The following is a 17,151-nucleotide window of genomic DNA, read 5'->3' on the forward strand; positions in this document are numbered from 1 at the left end:
GTATAAACACTGTTATTCCAAGCGTCACTGGCGTGTTATTCCCCTGTCTCCCGGCGTCTGCTCCGGGTAACACGGCACATACACACGGTACGGCAGCTCATTAAACTGTTTTCAGTTAACTCGGAAACCAAATGAGTACATTACATGTTTATAAGGCTGAGAATTAGCGCTTCCCTGTGAAATTACACAATTAATCAGGTGCGTTATTTCTTGGAGAGGCGGCCACTTCTGACATTTAGGGATTAGAAATAATCCTTTCATCCATTTCCACATCAGCATTTAGTCTCAGTGGGGTGAAAGGAAGCCAAAGGTGACATGATTCCTTCCTCCCGTTTAGGAGGTTAGAATGCGACATGTCCCAGCCCCCGCCCACCCCCGGCTCTATCTCGTAATGTAGCATTTCAAGTTCTTTAAAGAAACAAATTATTTTGTTTTTGAGCTTCTTATCTGAGTGTCGCAGTCTTTGAAAAATTCAAGCAATGAGAAGAATTCTTATGAGCCTCCTGCTTCTTATGGCTGATCCCGTGAATTGCCATCAAGCCCAATTATTCAAGAGCTTTTAAGGCTCCCTCTGCGAACTTTAAGAACGGTCCCAAAGTCAAAATCTATTAAGCAGTGATGTCTGCCCCAGTTTCCTTTTTCACCAACCCAGCACCAATTTCTCTGATTCTCTTTAACAGGATCTCACCCTTCAGTCATTTAATGGGGCATACGTTTCTTTTTTAAATTCTCCCCACTTAATCAAATGACACTGCCAAGAATTTTAAAAATAATAAAGTGCTGTTAAATATCCTTTGTTGCTATTAATTGCCTCCTGCACCCTGGGTTTTACTCAGAGGAGGTAAAACAAGCCGGGGAAGGCTCCACGCTCCAGCCACACGTGAGTGGACACGCGGACACCTAGCATTCTTGCTTGTTCAGAAGGTTAACCCGGCAACAAACTACCATTTTCATAAGAGAAACATAATTAAATCAGAAGAATATCCGGAAGTCTCTAAATATCCTGTTTTAGGTTCTTTATTTAACCTTCATTTAAGAGCCCTTGAAAGCCATTCAAGCTTTCCTAAAAGATGGCTAGGGACAACTTGAAACACATCCAATTCTCTAAACTCATTCCTTAAATAAAAAGGTGCATTCTTGCAGGTTCACTGAAGACCTCTGGAAGTATACAAAAGGAATATAATGACTATCTTCAGTCAGAAATCTGATAGAATCCCAGACAAACTTCTAGTGTCTAAGTGGGGGGAAACTGTTTCATTTGTACATTAACATTTTTTTAAAATCTAAGAAAAAACCCTAAATTTTAGCAACTAAGATATACTCTGTATCTATATCTGAGCAATTACTATTTGATGTCTGTGCCATATTCATTATCTTCTACTTTAGAAAATATTAAAATTTGCCAATTCCCTAACACTACCCTTAACTTCCTTCCCTGTTAAAATAAATATGCCTCATGAATGCCATTATCTGAGTCTACAAAATTAAAAAAAATTCAGCAGATGAATTAGTATTTGACCATAGTCCTGGAAATTTCTGTTATAAGCCCCTTGAATCTCAGCTGAAGTATGTGCTGGAACCTTTCATGCTAAAATAAGACCGGTAATCAAAAACATTTTTCCATAATAAAAGCAAAAGTGCACAGAGACGCACCCTGCCACTGAAGCAAGGACCGAGTTGTTCACTTTAAGAAAGTACGTTGGACTCACAGGTCACCCCCCATGCAAGAGCGAGACTGCAAAAGGCGAGAAGAGATTACCTCCTGCTTTGGTACATGTGCCATTCTGACACTCTTCTGTTTCAGTGAGAGCAACTCGGAAAAAAGGCAGATCCATGTGAACTGTCACGACCAAAACAATTCTTAATGTAGATTACTAAAGTAAGCTGCTGAAAAACCAGACCTCTGAAGAGGGATGAAGACTTCCTTAGGCACATGTAATCCTGGCATACTATTCCTTCACACTATAGTGCATGGACTTAAAATGTGAATTTTTACAAGGTATTTGTGAGGTTTTCTTTTATTAAACTAAAATGTCAAACAGGGCTATTCAGCTTGCTGTAACTTTTCAAAGGGTGCAAAATTTGTTGGACATTGATCAAAGCCATCCTTTTGGTAGTCAACTTGTCTTTAAAAAAATTTGTTTTAATTGAACCTTGGAAGTAAGATTGACTGCGATAATAAACCATTATTATACACCCATTTTACAGATGACGAAAGTGAGGCTTGGTGAGGTTAAGTTACCCAAAGTTACATAGCAATTAAGAATGTAGAAGAGGAATTTGAGCCCAAGGGTACATTCACTAGAGTCCACGCTATTCTGTTTTTTAAGCCATGATCCACCCTCTCCTTTGATGTAATATATCCACCCCCCCCCCCCGCCCCCGCTTTGATATAATCCCCAGCATATGAACAAAACAACTTACTAAGAAACTAGGGAACTGCTGCAGTGGCTGTAGTGAAACCTAATGCTTCTAATTTATCTCCTTTTCTCAAACAATAGCATCTAAGACAGAATTTAATTGCTTTTTTGTTCCGTTTTGTTTACTGTTGCAGTATTTATTCGTTAAACAATGATCAACACTTCTATGTGCTACTTTCTACTATTTTTGACTTAAAATACACAGGTTTAGATCAATATTATGGTTCAACAGATTTTCCACATTATGGAGAGCTTGCCTGATTTTAGAAACACTTGTGGAAGAAACAGCACTCTAAGTTCCAAACAGCTCACCTGTAAATAAGCCTCTGGAACATTTCCAGTTGGCAAGTGAAGCACTTTCTCTATGTTGGTATTCTCTGGATTGCCTGAATATTGCTACACCTCGTAAAGGACAGTCTGTAACTAACTTGTACAATCAAATGATTTCTGAAACTTATCTTGATCATCTCAATAAGATATCTCTTCAGAATTTAGGTATCTTTTTTTTTTTTTTGGTCAGTTAAAAAAAACCGTATAGTACATATTAAAATTACTTCACAGCTTAGACTATAAACTTTTAATTAAAGAACATGAAGCAGAGAACTAGCAGTTAACCACATGCATTCAAGTATGGATTTAAGAATGATGCTCATAATAACATCAACAGTCCTCCTGATTTTCTTTCTAATTAAATATATATATATATATATACCAAAAAGACCAGAGCAGACAGCTTCAGCTCCATGAAAGTTCTTTTCATTGATGAGATTTTCCATAATTCTGGAAATTGATGAGCTCCATACTTCTATCACCGTATCAGTTATAAGGGGTAAAACTAAAGCACCACGTGTATTCAAGTTTACTTGCCAAGAAGCTTAGGAAGCGTGTTGCCTAATAATGTCTCAGAAACTTCTGGTTTCCATCTGAGTGCTTTGACTATCCACTGTCTTTACTGCATGTATCTTCTTTTGAAGGAGATCAGCTATACCTTAGATATGGCAAACGCTAGAATTCTCTGCCTTTTTAGTATCATTTTTAAAAAGTGGTATCTATTTTCCTTATTGTAGGTCTCGCACTGACTTCCCTCATAGCTCAGTTGGTAAAGAATCTACCTGCAGTGCAAGAGACCCGGGTTTGATTCCTGGGCTGGGAAGATCCCCTGGAGGAGGAAATGGCAACCCTTTCCAGGATTCTCGCCTGGAGAATCCCATGGACCGAGGAGGCTGGTGGGCTGCCGTCCACGCGGTCACCGAGAGTCGGACATGGCTGAGCGACTGAGAACAACAACAACAAGCTAAGTGAGAGCAAGGGAGGCGGCTGCCAGGGTGGACGGGCAGGGCGCTGGACCGGGAAGAGGAGCGGGGCGGCCGGAGCACAGACCACACGCAGAGCCGGCAGCAGGAGGCCCAGATGCCGCGGTGCGGAGCGGACGCGCCTCGGAGGACCTCGGGTGCCAGGTTTGGACTTTGGATTTTGTCTTGGTCAGACAGGAACTCACTGGAGCGCTTTAACAGTGCAGTGATGTGGCGTGTGTGTGTGTGTGTGTGTGTACCAGTGCAGTGATGTAGCGTGCGTGTGTGTGTGCACCAGTGCAGTGATGTGGTGTGTGTATGTGTATAATAGCACAGTGATGTAGCGTGCGTGTATGTGTGCACCAGTGCAGTGATGTGGTGTGTGTGTGTGTGTGTGTGTATAATAGCACAGTGATGTGGCGTGTGTGTGTGTGTATAATAGTATAGTGATGTGGTGTGCATGTGTGTGTGTGTAATAGTGCAGTGATGTGGCATGTGTGTATGTATAATAGTGCAGTGATGTGACGGGCGTGTGTGTGTGTATAATAGTGCAGTGATGTGGCGTGTGTGTGTGTGTATAATAGCACAGTGATGTGGCGTGCGTGTGTGTGTATAATAGTATAGTGATGTGGTGTGCGTGTGTGTGTGTGTGTAATAGTGCAGTGATGTGGCATGTGTGTGTGTATAATAGTGCAGTGATGTGGCGTGCCTGTGTGTGTATAATAGTATAGTGATGTGGTGTGCGTGTGTGTGTGTAATAGTGCAGTGATGTGGCGTGTGTGTGTGTGTGTGTGTGTATAACAGTGCAGTGATGTGGCAGGTTGTGTGTCTGTATAATAGCACAGTGATGTGGCGCGTGTGTGTGTGTGTATAACAGTGCAGTGATGTGGCAGGTTGTGTGTGTGTATAATAGCACAGTGATGTGGCGTGTGTGTGTGTGTGTATAACAGTGCAGTGATGTGGCAGGTTGTGTGTGTGTATAATAGCACAGTGATGTGGCGTGTGTGTGTGTGTATAATAGTGCAGTGATGTGGCGTGTGTGTGTGTGTATAATAGCACAGTGATGTGGCGTGTGCGTGTGTGTGTATAACAGTGCAGTGATGTGGCGTGTGTGTGTGTGTGTATAACAGTGCAGTGATGTGGCGTGTGTGTGTGTGTATAATAGTGCAGTGATGTGGCGTGTGTGTGTGTGTATAATAGTGCAGTGATGTGGCGTGTGTGTGTGTGTATAATAGCACAGTGATGTGGCGTGTGCGTGTGTGTGTATAACAGTGCAGTGATGTGGCGTGTGTGTGTGTGTGTATAACAGTGCAGTGATGTGGCGTGTGTGTGTGTGTATAATAGCACAGTGATGTGGCGTGTGTGTGTGTGTATAATAGTGCAGTGATGTGGCGTGTGTGTGTGTGTATAATAGCACAGTGATGTGGCGTGTGCGTGTGCGTGTATAACAGTGCAGTGATGTGGCGTGTGTGTGTGCGTGTATAACAGTGCAGTGATGTGGCGTGTGTGTGTGTGTATAATAGTGCAGTGATGTGGCGTGTGTGTGTGTATAATAGTGCAGTGATGTGGCGTGTGCGCGCATGTGTATAATAGTGCAGTGATGTGGCGTTTGCGTGTGTGTGTATAACAGTGCAGTGATGTGGCGTGTGTGTGTGTGTGTATAATAGTGCAGTGATGTGGCGTGTGCGCGCATGTGTATAATAGCACAGTGATGTGGCGTGTGTGTGTGTGTATAATAGTGCAGTGATGTGGCGTGTGTGTGTGTGTGTATAATAGTGCAGTGATGTGGCGTGTGTGTGTGTATAATAGTGCAGTGATGTGGCGTGTGCGCGCATGTGTATAATAGTGCAGTGATGTGGCGTTTGCGTGTGTGTGTATAACAGTGCAGTGATGTGGCGTGTGTGTGTGTGTGTGTATAATAGTGCAGTGATGTGGCGTGTGCGCGCATGTGTATAATAGCACAGTGATGTGGCGTGTGTGTGTGTGTATAATAGTGCAGTGATGTGGCGTGTGTGTGTATAATAGTGCAGTGATGTGGCGTGTGCGCGCATGTGTATAATAGTGCAGTGATGTGGCGTGTGCGTGTGTGTGTATAACAGTGCAGTGATGTGGCGTGTGTGTGTGTGTGTATAATAGTGCAGTGATGTGGCGTGTGTGTGTGTGTGTATAATAGTGCAGTGATGTGGCGTGTGTGTGTGTGTGTATAATAGTGCAGTGATGTGGCGTGTGCGCGCGCGTGTGTGTGTGTGTGTGTATAATAGTGCAGTGATGTGGCGGGTGTGTCTGTGTGTGTGGTGTAAACAGACAGGAGCCTGCCGCACTAGTCAAGACCACACAGCAAGGGGCTTGGTTGGGTGGCTGAGTTAGAGCCAGTTCGGTGATTCCAGTATACGGTTCCACTCCTTTCCCCTAAAAATATCTCTTTCACGAGCATTTACTGAACACCTACCAAGTAAGGCTTTGCGCTAGGCCATTTTACCAATGTTAAGTCCACCCTAGTACATGGACCCTATGATATATTAACGCTCCAAGGAAGTTTTCATCAAGCCCCCTGATGAAAGTGAAAGAGGAGAGTGAAAAACCTGGCTTAAAACTCAACATTCAGAAAACGAAGATCATGGCATCAGGTCCCATCATTTCATGGGGAATAGATGGGGAAACAGTGGAAACAGTGGCTGACTTTATTTTGGGAGGATCCAAAATCACTGCAGATGCTGACTGCAGCCATGAAATCCATGAAATTAACAGATGCTTGCTCCTCGAGGAAAATTTATGACCAACTTAGACAGCGTATTAAAAACAAAGATATCACTTTGCCAACAAAGATCCGTCTACTCAAAGCTATGGTTTTTCCAGTGGTCATGGATGGATGTGAGAGTAAGAGTATAAAGAAAGCTGAGTGCTGAAGAATTGATGCTTTTGAACTGTGGTGTTGGAGGAGACGCTTGAGAGTCCCTTGGACTGCAAGGAGATCCAACCAGTCCATTCTAAAGGAGATCAGTCCTGAATATTCATTGGAAGGACTGATGTTGAAGGTGAAACTCCAATACTTTGGCCACCTGATGCGAAGAACTGACTCACTGGAAAAGACTCTGATTCCAGGAAAAGATTGAAGGCGGGAGGAGAAGGGGATGACAGAGGATGAGATGGTTGAATGGCATCACCAACTCAGTGGACATGAGTTTGAGTAAACTCTGGGAGTCCGTGATAGACAGGGAGGCCTGGCATGCTGTGGTCCATGGGGTCACAAAGAGTTGGACACAACTGAGTGGCTGAACTGGACTGAAGGAAGTTTAAATCATGTATCACAGCCTCATTATTTTACAGATGTGGAATTAAAAATCCAGAGAGATTAGATGATTTACGCAAGATCATATACCTAGTTAAGTCAAGACAAGGATTCAGTACTCAGTTTTCCTCGCTTTATCAAAGAGGACATTCAAAATCAGTGGTTGTATTGACTTATGAAATAACCTACAGTGCCCTTATTTATTCCCCTTGCCTGGTCTGATTTAAAAATAGCCACACAAAACTTCTTTCAAACATGTCCTCATGGTTAATGCTTATGAGAATCATTTCTAAAGGGAGTGTTTTTGAAGTTTCTAAAATAACTCTTTGCCTTAGGAAGTCTATATAAAAGACTATTGCCATCAGCTATTGACGGGCAGTTCTGCAAATCTATAGATAAACTGATAGAAAAAACACTGACCTTCTCTATTCTAATGTGTCAAACTCTTACTGTAGATTAAAAACAGTAATTGTCCAATTGAGAAGACAGGCTTGGTTTACCTGACCAGTTATTGGCGATTCCAACAACTTAGTGTAGACTGCCCGTTCCCATGGAAAGGAAGCCGAGGTGCAGTCGTTCTTGGGACAAATAAAGGATCCAGACCCGTGAAGGATATTTTTATTTTTAACATAAACAGGAAACTCCATGAGCTATTTCCAACTACAGTATTTTCTTAATTTTGTATAACATAGAGAAATTAAGGAGGAAATAAAGCAGAACTTGATAAGAACACTCCGATTTGTGTCCCAAATCGAAGTTGTGTGATGGATTTCCTGTTATGAAATATTCCTCTCCCCCTGCCCTCGCCCCAGTCCAAACCTGACCTGAATCTTGGGCCTCTGCACTTGCCACTGAGCTTGAGCCTTCTTCCAGCATCCTGAGCAGGACTGCCAAAACGCTGTATAGCTTGCATTTTTCTTTTGGAAAACTTGGAAGGGACTTTCAGGCCTTGAGGAGCTGAAATATGCCCCCAGCCTAGTAAGGACATTTTATAAAATGACAAGTGGGCAGTCAGACTGGCTCCTGAGGTCAGCAGTTAGAGCCCCTTGTAAGGTAATAAGTGTGAAAAGAGCTGTTTCCCAATCATCGTGTTCATTCCACGCATATTAGGAGAGAGGAAAATTCAACCGAGGGCCAACCCTCCCCTAAGAATCCTTTAGTTTAATTACGACCACAGTATATGAAACATTTGCAAGACATCCACTCTCAGCAGTGAAAGGAAGACAGGAAACCCTTTTCTACTAAAAAGACAGGGAAGGAAGCACTTCTGGTTCTAAAACCTGGTTGAAAATTCAATTTAACCAACGACCAGGCCACTGCACCTCTTGTAAATGAACATCTTTTTGCTGCTAATTTTGTGCTATTTTACCTTTCATTTTAAAAAAAGTAATTCAGGTTAAACTCAGCCGAACAGCAAAGAAGCTCTTGATATTTTGAAGCATTTTGAACAATTACTTTGACAGGAGCCCTTGACAGTTAAATGACTCTGTTAAATGAATGTTATAGAAGACACATAATGATTTTTAGTGAAATATTGAATTTAACCACAAATGAGGAAAAACCAGTCATAAGCACCATGGGTGTATTTGAATAATAACATCTTGCTTATGAACCTCAGTGGATTCTGTAATTTCTAATAATCATGCAATCAACCATTTAGCTGTTGAGTATGTCTCCCATCTTAGTGTTCTCTATTCATTTTTGCTTTTTGCTTTTGCAGTTGTTGGCTAATCTAAGCAACCGTATGAAAATTTTGAAACTGGCATTAGCTCCCTTTTGCATCAGCATGATATTTTAAAGTTGGGCGATTAATGAGTTGCTGTCCCACAACTGAAGTCTTCCTTTTTCCTCTTTCTCATTTGCTGAATGAGATTCTTTCACAAAGTGAAAAAATCAGCAAGAGGCGAGAGCCCACGGCCTGAGAGCGTGTGGATCCACTGTGTGCTAGCGTTTCCTCCATCTGTGGGGCTCAATATTCCTTTTCTTATTTTATGGGTTGAATGTGAGATAACGATCAAGACTTTTACATGGTTTCTCATGACTAACGACTGAAGTATGTACTGAAATAATAAAACTGGTACTGTTCAATTTCCTCTTTAAATTCAACCCCAATATAAGTGAGAGTGCCCTTGTGAGGGGGAAATCCGGCTTCTTAGAAAACTCTGTTTTCTGGAGAAGAGGAGCTAGAGATCCTTGTAGACTTCAAAAGTGTGGGTGAGGCGCTGGTTGCGGGGGAGGACACTGGGGTTGAAGCAGTGAGTCAGAAAACCAGGAACATTTTGTTCTTTATCTCGTCTGCAGTGACAAGCAGCTCAGCACGTGGGGAGGCCCTGCCTGGCTCAGCACTTCCTGGTCATTCCAAGCAGGTGAGGTCCTGCCTCCCCCGGCTCCCACGGCTCCCGGCAACTCATCGGCCTTCAGCTCTTGCTCATTTCCACTATCACTGCCGGCTTACACGTCTGCTCCCCCATGAGACGGTCGCTCTTTGAGGACAGAGAGTGTCTTTTCATTTTGCACCCCACCTCCTCACCACCAAATTTCTGAGCCATGATAAAGCTGGTCAGCACACGTCCTTTAGACCAAAGTACCCTAAACATTTATTATCTTCAGCCGACAGAACACTTGGGAAAGCCCGGATGGCTTAAATGTCTGATCTGCCTGCAGCGCGGGAGACCTGGGTTCAATCCCTGGGTTGGGAAGTTCCCCTGGAGAAGGGAATAGCTACCCACTCCGGTATTCCAGCCTGGAGAAGGCCATGGACTACACAGTCCATGGGGTCCCAAAGCATTGGACACGACTGAGCGACTTGCATGAAATATCGGATACTAGTTAAAGGCAAGTCCAGGCACCCAGCAAGATCCCTGACTTAGGTATTCCTACAACCCTGCTAACTCAAGTATGGTCCATGGACCGAAGCAGCATCACCGGCAGCTTTCCAAACACCCCATCACGCGTCCCACCAAAGACCCCCTGAATCAGAATCTGCCCGATGGCAAGATTCCGAGGTGACCTGTGCACAGTGAAGCTTGAGAAGCGTTACTATGACCAGCATGCAGCCTGGAGACACAACGGTGTGTGGGATGGAGGACAATACAAGGCCATAGCCACGTGATTAACACAGGTCTGCGGGGAAAGTTTTAGAGCTCTCTCAGGACAGAGTCTCTCAACGCTCACAGGTGGGAAACTCACTTATACCAGCTCCCTGGGAACCCTTTCTAGACACTTCTTCATGCTCTTTCCTGTTTAAAGACACAGCTGCTCTTAATAATTGTCTTTTCTCCTTGGTGCAAAGAGAGTATTTATCGTCAGCGTGCCAACATGTGCAGGAGCTTTGGCTTCCCCCCTGAACATGTGGATGAGTGAAAGGATATTGCTGACACCTGAATAAGAAATCCGATGACTTCAAGCTATGTAAATTTAATTATTTCCTTTAATTTTTCTTTCAGGAATCTCTTTTTCTTTTCCTGAGCTTTGGGGAAGTCCTAGCAATTTTCATTTAAAAGAAACACAAGTCAGCAGTGGTTCGCTGAACAGGCTGACACGCAGCTTCATACAGGGAGAGGCGCTGTGTCTTTAATCTAATTTGTGCTCCCAATTTCCAGCTAATGTATCAAGGGATCCTGGTGTATGCATTTACAAGGAGACATCCGTAAGGCAGAGTCCAGCTCTCTGCAATTCTCTGAAACATGGCTTAAAAAAAAAAAAAAAAAATTAGTCTGGCTTCGTGTAGCTGCCCCCTAACACACACACACAAATCGCTGTGTACTCACAGATGTAGAAGTATTCCCGGCCTGGTCTGAATTCGAATCCTAGAGAAAAGGGTGTGAAGAGCTGGAACTTCTCAGAGAACTTGAGCGGTCCGTTTGGAGAGTGAGGCCGGTTACACTCCCACCTCTTGAACCCTTTGGACGTGTGGTCGCAGGCACTGTAGCCGTCAAAGTTCACCATGTAGAGGACATAGCGCTCCGTCTTCTCTTCCGGGACAGAGTCCTCGTAGTGGGGACAGAAGACGTCTAGGTAGTCGTTGATGCAGACGTCGATGTGGTAGTCGCCCCTCTGGAACCTGTGGGAGGAAGAGAGCCATGCGGTTACTCAGGGAGGAGTGGCGCCTGCTGGGAATCGGTGGGGGAAGGCTTTAATCATGCTCAGGCTAAAAAGATTTATTGTAGCAAGTGTTTATTTGGGGCCGCATGACTTGAGGAAGAATTGATGCTTTTGAACTGTGGTGTTGGAGAAGACGCTTGAGAGTCCCTTGGACTGCAAGGAGATCCAACCAGTCCATCTTAAAAGAGATCAGTCCTGAATATTCATTGGAAGGACTGATGCTGAAGCTGGTCACCTGATGGGAAGAACTGACTCATTGGAAAAGACCCTGATCCTGGGAAAGATTGAAGGCAGGAAGAGAAGGGGACAACAGAGGATGAGATGGCTGGATGGAATCACCGACTCAATGGACATGAGTTTGGGTGAACTCTGGGAGTTGGTGTTGGACAGGGAGGCCTGGCATGCTGCAGTCCATGGGGTTGCAAAGAGTCAGACACGACTGAGTGACTGAACTGAACTGAACTGATGATTTGAGGCATGGTTTGACATGTTGCTGTTCCAAATCTTAAATAACAGCAAGCCATTCTCCAGAGGAATTGCACTGTATTTATTCCAAATACCTTGCCAATGGAGCACCTCACTTTCACTTTAACTATTAAACGTACTGATGGACTGTTTTCCTTTCACTGGTAAAATCATATATATATTGAAGCAAACTTTTCATATTTCTAAAGCAGTGTTTCATTTAATAAATGTTTTTGAATAATTTAAAGAATAAATGGTATTTGTTATAATTGAGAGCCTTCATTTCCTATGCAAAATGTGGAAAATGAGAGGGATAAAATTGAGAGAATTAGAATCATAAAGTTTAAAAGTTGAAAATTAAATTCCTAGAACACTTCCACTTCAGAGGCAAATTAAACCCAAAGGCATAATGATGAAGCAATGAGCCCCTGAATTAGACCCAGAATGGAGACTCTGGATCTGAATTAGGTGTCTCTCTTGGAAAATCTGCTTTGTCACAAGCTTGTTTTAGCCACTCTCTGTTTTGATGCCCTGTTCCTTTCCCTATTAAGTTGAAGCCACCTAAGTCAAATGACTTTCCTCCTTATTTCTTTCAATTTCATAGGCTGTGTTCTAAAAGGGCTGGACCGAGAAGCAGGGAAAAGAACAAGTCAAATGCAAAGAGCAAAACCACAGCCACCCCATCCTGAAAGAGTTAAAATATATGCACACACACACACATCACTGCACACACCCCCGTGTCTGTTTCAATTCTTATCTTAGAAAAGTTTTGCTTATCCGTTTTAACTAAGGTGCCTTTCCCCATCAACTGAACAGCTTTTCCCAGGACCCAGCGGTGTGTGAAACAGGAGTTGTTATGTACACAACTTTCTAAAATCAGGGTGGAAAAGGCCACAAAACCCCCTTGTTTCTAGTTAGTGAGGAAATTCTTCTCTGAGCTCTTAGGAGGGTCATGATAAAACTACATTACTGCTGAAATACAGCGCCCATAAAGTCATATAATCTTCACGTCAGTCTCAGGGAGAACACTTCCCAGTGATGGTGAGCTAGTCTCTTCCATTTTCGGGCATCGCTAGATGTTAGCAAGTTTCTCCTTATATTAAGCATAAATCTCCCTCTGTGTGATTTCCATCCAGTGGTCCTACTTCTGCTGCCTGAGACTGCGAAGAGCAAATCTCATTCCTCTTTCGCCAGGTAGTCCATAAACCACTCGGAGACGTCAGCTGTGTCTCTGTACCCTCCCTTCTCCAGACTTGAAAATCCTTTGTTCATTTCTGATAGAGTTTTCTTCTCCTCATTATTCTAGCATTTCGATGCTCTTCACGGCTTTTAGCTTGCCAGTATTCTCCTTAAAATGTGGCACCCAAACATATCGAGGACCTCTGACGGGTTGTTGTGAATGCTGGCACCTTTGCGCTGGACGCTAAACATTCGTCGACAAAGTCGAGATTCCCTTCTGAAACACACTGTGCTAACAGTGGTAGAGCTACTTATTTTGAGTGAGTAGAACAGGATTTAAGGACTTGATCCGCTGCTGACTGAGCAGGAGCGTCGTAAGCCACCCTGAGCCTCAGTTTCCTCACGTGTTAAGTAGAATAATAACGAGAATCCACCTTGCTGACCTCACACGCCTGCTTCAGACCTCGGATGAGGAAACGTATGAAAAGTACGCATGAATAAAAGGCATCATTACTATTAACAGGATAGATTAAAATGGGTGGATAACAAAGTACTGCTTTTTAAACAGTGGCAGCACGTGAAGCAGAAATAAAAACAATCCCCAGGTTTCCCTTTTCAAAAATCCCGGAGAAAGGATGTCATGTAAAAATCCTAAATTCTGTCCCCAAATATCAAATGGTCCTCAGAAACTCCACTTGCTCGATTCTTTTGAAAAGCAGCATGTGGATGTATGCAAGAGAAATAAGGGAAGGCGGCCAGATCACTTTTCCGCAAGGGGGTCTCAAGGTACATAACCATTTGTAAAAACTAAGAAGTATTTATTTCTTTATATTTACAGTGATCACGAAGCCAGGTTTACTTTTCTCTTCATTACCGGCAGACAACGATTTGTCAAGACGCAAGGACAGCCTGCGCTGCTTTTAAAAGGTTTTTGAACATCAAGGTAACATCACTGCCAAAGTACAAAGAAAAGACACTGCAGCGTTCAGATAAAAGGGTCTGCGCCGTCAATCACCTGCACTCAGAGCAGGCTGACGGTTCTGGCTCAGAGCCAGACAAGAACTGCAGCAGAAGGCAATGCCCAGATGCACTTTACATTATTATATTATTTTTATAGATTTTAAAGACATTCCAGGGCAAAGTTGTTCCGTTCCCCAAGCCGTGTCACTCATCTTAGCTTCTACTAGCCCTCGACCCGGCCTAGAAGAGAAAAGGAAAAACGCTGCCACCGCCCGCACCCATTCTGTGACTGCGTTATTCTACAAATTGGCAGGTTTTCTTGTGCCTCAAATTTAGCTACCCTTTTCTAACTTTTATCCTTGTTAATTCTGCTATAATTTTGATAAACAAACCATGAGACTGAATACCCACCTTACACTGGGTTGACCAGTTATCCTTTTCTGGAGACAATTTACTTTGTGTGGGGCGTTAAGTGAATCACTCTGGAGCCAGTTTTATTTTTTCTTACCTATTTTTTCAAGATGTTTCTTTTATTTCCTTGTTTTATTATTTTTTTTTTGAAATTTAAGTATTTTAGTTTTATGGCCACATAGCATATGGAGTCTCAGTTCTCCCACAAGGAATCGAATCTGCACCCCATCGTTGGAAGCGCAGAGTCTTAACCACTGGATCATCAGGGAACTCCCTGGAGCTGGTTCTTAAATTATCTCAGCAGTTAGTACGGATATCCTTCTATGCATATGACAAAGAAATGATTATGATTTACCAAAGAATCAACCTACACTTCTGTTTCACATATTCAACTTGCATAAATTAGTTTACTAATGTAAATTTCAAAGAATGGACATTGTGAACATAAAAATAATGACAAAAGGGAACTCATAAAAGGCATCTGTATGATGTAGCTAAGTACGAAACAAAGAAAGGCTGAGAGTTAGTCTAATACTTTCCCAAATTATGCTCTTCAACTACAAAGTGGCACTGAATCATTCTTTCCTGGCCTTACCATGAGGAAGCACACGTGTATGGCTAATATTATTGAGTGGTTATTATACTACATTCATTGTCTCAATGTAATCTCTATCACAATCGCACAGAAGAGACACAGCTAGCGCCCTGAGTCAGAGATGAGGAAACCGAGATTAAGAAGTCAAGCAGCATGCCTCATGTCACAGGAACAAACAGGCGGAGGCAGAATCCAAACCCAGGCAGTCTGACCTCAGAACTGAGATTTGATTGCAAAAGTCAAGTTCTCGGGTCTTCTCTAAATGTTGCCAGAGGAATGAGTCTCGCTCTTCACGGGGTTTCAGTTCTCTCCTTCATTCACTGATGCAACAAACATTTGTTGTGTCCAGAATCTGCTAGACTGTGGCTTTACATATGCTGTCACGTGACATCCTTATTGGGTAGTTACAATTAGTTTCATTACACCAACGAGAAAATGACATTCAGAGAAGCTGTTATCCACTTTGTTGTTCAGTCCCTCAGTCATGTCTGACTCTTTGTGACCCCATGGACTGCAGCACGCCAGGCCTTCCTGTCCATCACCAAGTCCCAGAGCTTGCTCAAACTCATGTCCATTAATTCAGTGATGCCATCCAACCATCTCACCCTCTGTCGTCCCCTTCTCCTCCTGCCTTTAATCTTTCCAGGTATCAGGGTCTTTTCAAATGAGTCAGTTCTTTGCATCAGGTGGCCAAAGTATTGGAGTTTCAGCTTCAACATCAGTCCTTCCAATGAACACCCAGAACTGATCTCCTTTAGGATGGACTGGTTGGATCTCCTTGCAGTCCAAGGGACTCTCAAGAGTCTTCTCCAACACCACAGTTCAAAAGCATCAATTCTTCAGTGCTCAGCTTTCTTCACAGTCCAACTCTCACATCCATACATGACTACTGGAAAAACCATAGCCTTGACTAGATGGACCTTTGTTGGCAAAGTAATGTCTCTGCTTTTGAATATGCTGTCTAGGTTGGTCATAACTTTTCTTCCAAGGAGTAAGCGTCTTTTAATTTCCTGGCTGCAGTCACCATCTGCAGTGATTTTGGAGCCCCCCAAAATAAAGTCTGACACTGTTTCCACTGTTTCCCCATCTATTTCCCATGAAGTGATGGGACCAGATGCCATGATCTTCGTTTTCTGAATGTTGAGATTTAAGCCAACTTTTTCACTCTCCTCTTTAGCTAATGTTAAATGAGCAGAGTCACCTCTAGGAAGAATGATTACACATGCCAATATTTACAAATTTCATGGGAAACCCACCACTGCTTGAACACATTTGTAAGTTTCTGGGACATTTTCTTATAAATGTCTCCTCTTTAACTGCTACTGCTGCTACTGCGAAGTCGCTTCAGTCGTGTCCGACTCTGTGCGACCCCATAGACAGCAGCCCACCAGGCTCTGCCGTCCCTGGGATTCTCCAGGCATGGACACTGGAGTGGGTTGCCATGTCATTTTCCAATGCATGAAAGTGAAAAGTGAAAGTGAAGTCGCTCAGTCGTGTTTGACTCTTCGCGACCCCATGGACTGCAGCCCACCAGGCTCCTCCATTCATGGGATTTTCCAGGCAAGAGTACTGGAGTGGGGTGCTATTGCCTTCTCCTCTTTAACTTCTACTCTTTAATTCCATCCCTTGGACCTGTGGTTCTCTACCTCTCTGAAACCACTGCATGTTATGAATTGTTAAGAACTCCTGGCTGCATACAACAGGCCAACAATAATTACAATACAATCTCTAGTAAATTATCACAGTGGTTGGACTTCCCTGGTGGCTCAGACGGTAAAGCCTCTGTCTACAATGTGGGAGACCCGGGTTCGATCCCTGGGTCAGGAAGATCCCCTGGAGAAGGAAATGGCAATCCGCTCCAGTACTATTGCCTGGAAAATCCCAAGGACAGAGGAGCCTGGTAGGCTGCAGCTCATGGGGTCGCGAAGAGTCGGACATGACTGAGCGACATCACCTTTACCTTACAATGTGGAAGTATGCTCGGTTGCCACCCTTAGAAAAGTGATTGTGTTTGAGTGAAATGATTACTGCTCTGGCTCTGATCTGATAACACCAGTCCCAGGTGCCGGGAGGCATCTCGTGGGCGTAGAGTTATGGCCCCTGTCCTCCACTGGGTTGCGTGGCTACTGAGGTCAGTGTTCCGTGTAATATATAACAGTGTGTATATTTTGTTAGGACAAGAACACAGTGTACACGTTTGTCAAAATTTGGCAGTAGACTGGTTGAGAATGTCATCTATATTGTGAAAGGATCATTTTAGTTAATGAAGAAGAATAAAATTCAGCATGGCAACTAATTCTTTGTAATCAATTCACCTACTAAAACGAATTATGCAATTCATGATTGTTTTGATGACCTAGAGGCTGCCTGGAGGGTTGGATAAAATATATATATATATATATATATATATATATACACACAGTTTCGGGGCTACTA

General features: G+C 43.3%; 1 protein-coding gene across 1 annotated transcript in view; it reads right to left on the reverse strand.

Moving 5' to 3' along the window:
- Positions 1-17,151, reverse strand: part of EFNA5 (ephrin A5) — a 288,003-nt gene that overhangs the window by 38,769 nt on the left and 232,083 nt on the right. The window contains exon 2 of the mRNA XM_052644124.1: positions 10,772-11,064. Coding sequence (XP_052500084.1) covers positions 10,772-11,064 — 293 coding nt within the window. The remainder of the gene's footprint in view (positions 1-10,771; positions 11,065-17,151) is intronic.

Source organism: Budorcas taxicolor, chromosome 7 (assembly GCF_023091745.1).
Source record: "Budorcas taxicolor isolate Tak-1 chromosome 7, Takin1.1, whole genome shotgun sequence".
Lineage (NCBI taxonomy): Eukaryota > Metazoa > Chordata > Mammalia > Artiodactyla > Bovidae > Budorcas > Budorcas taxicolor.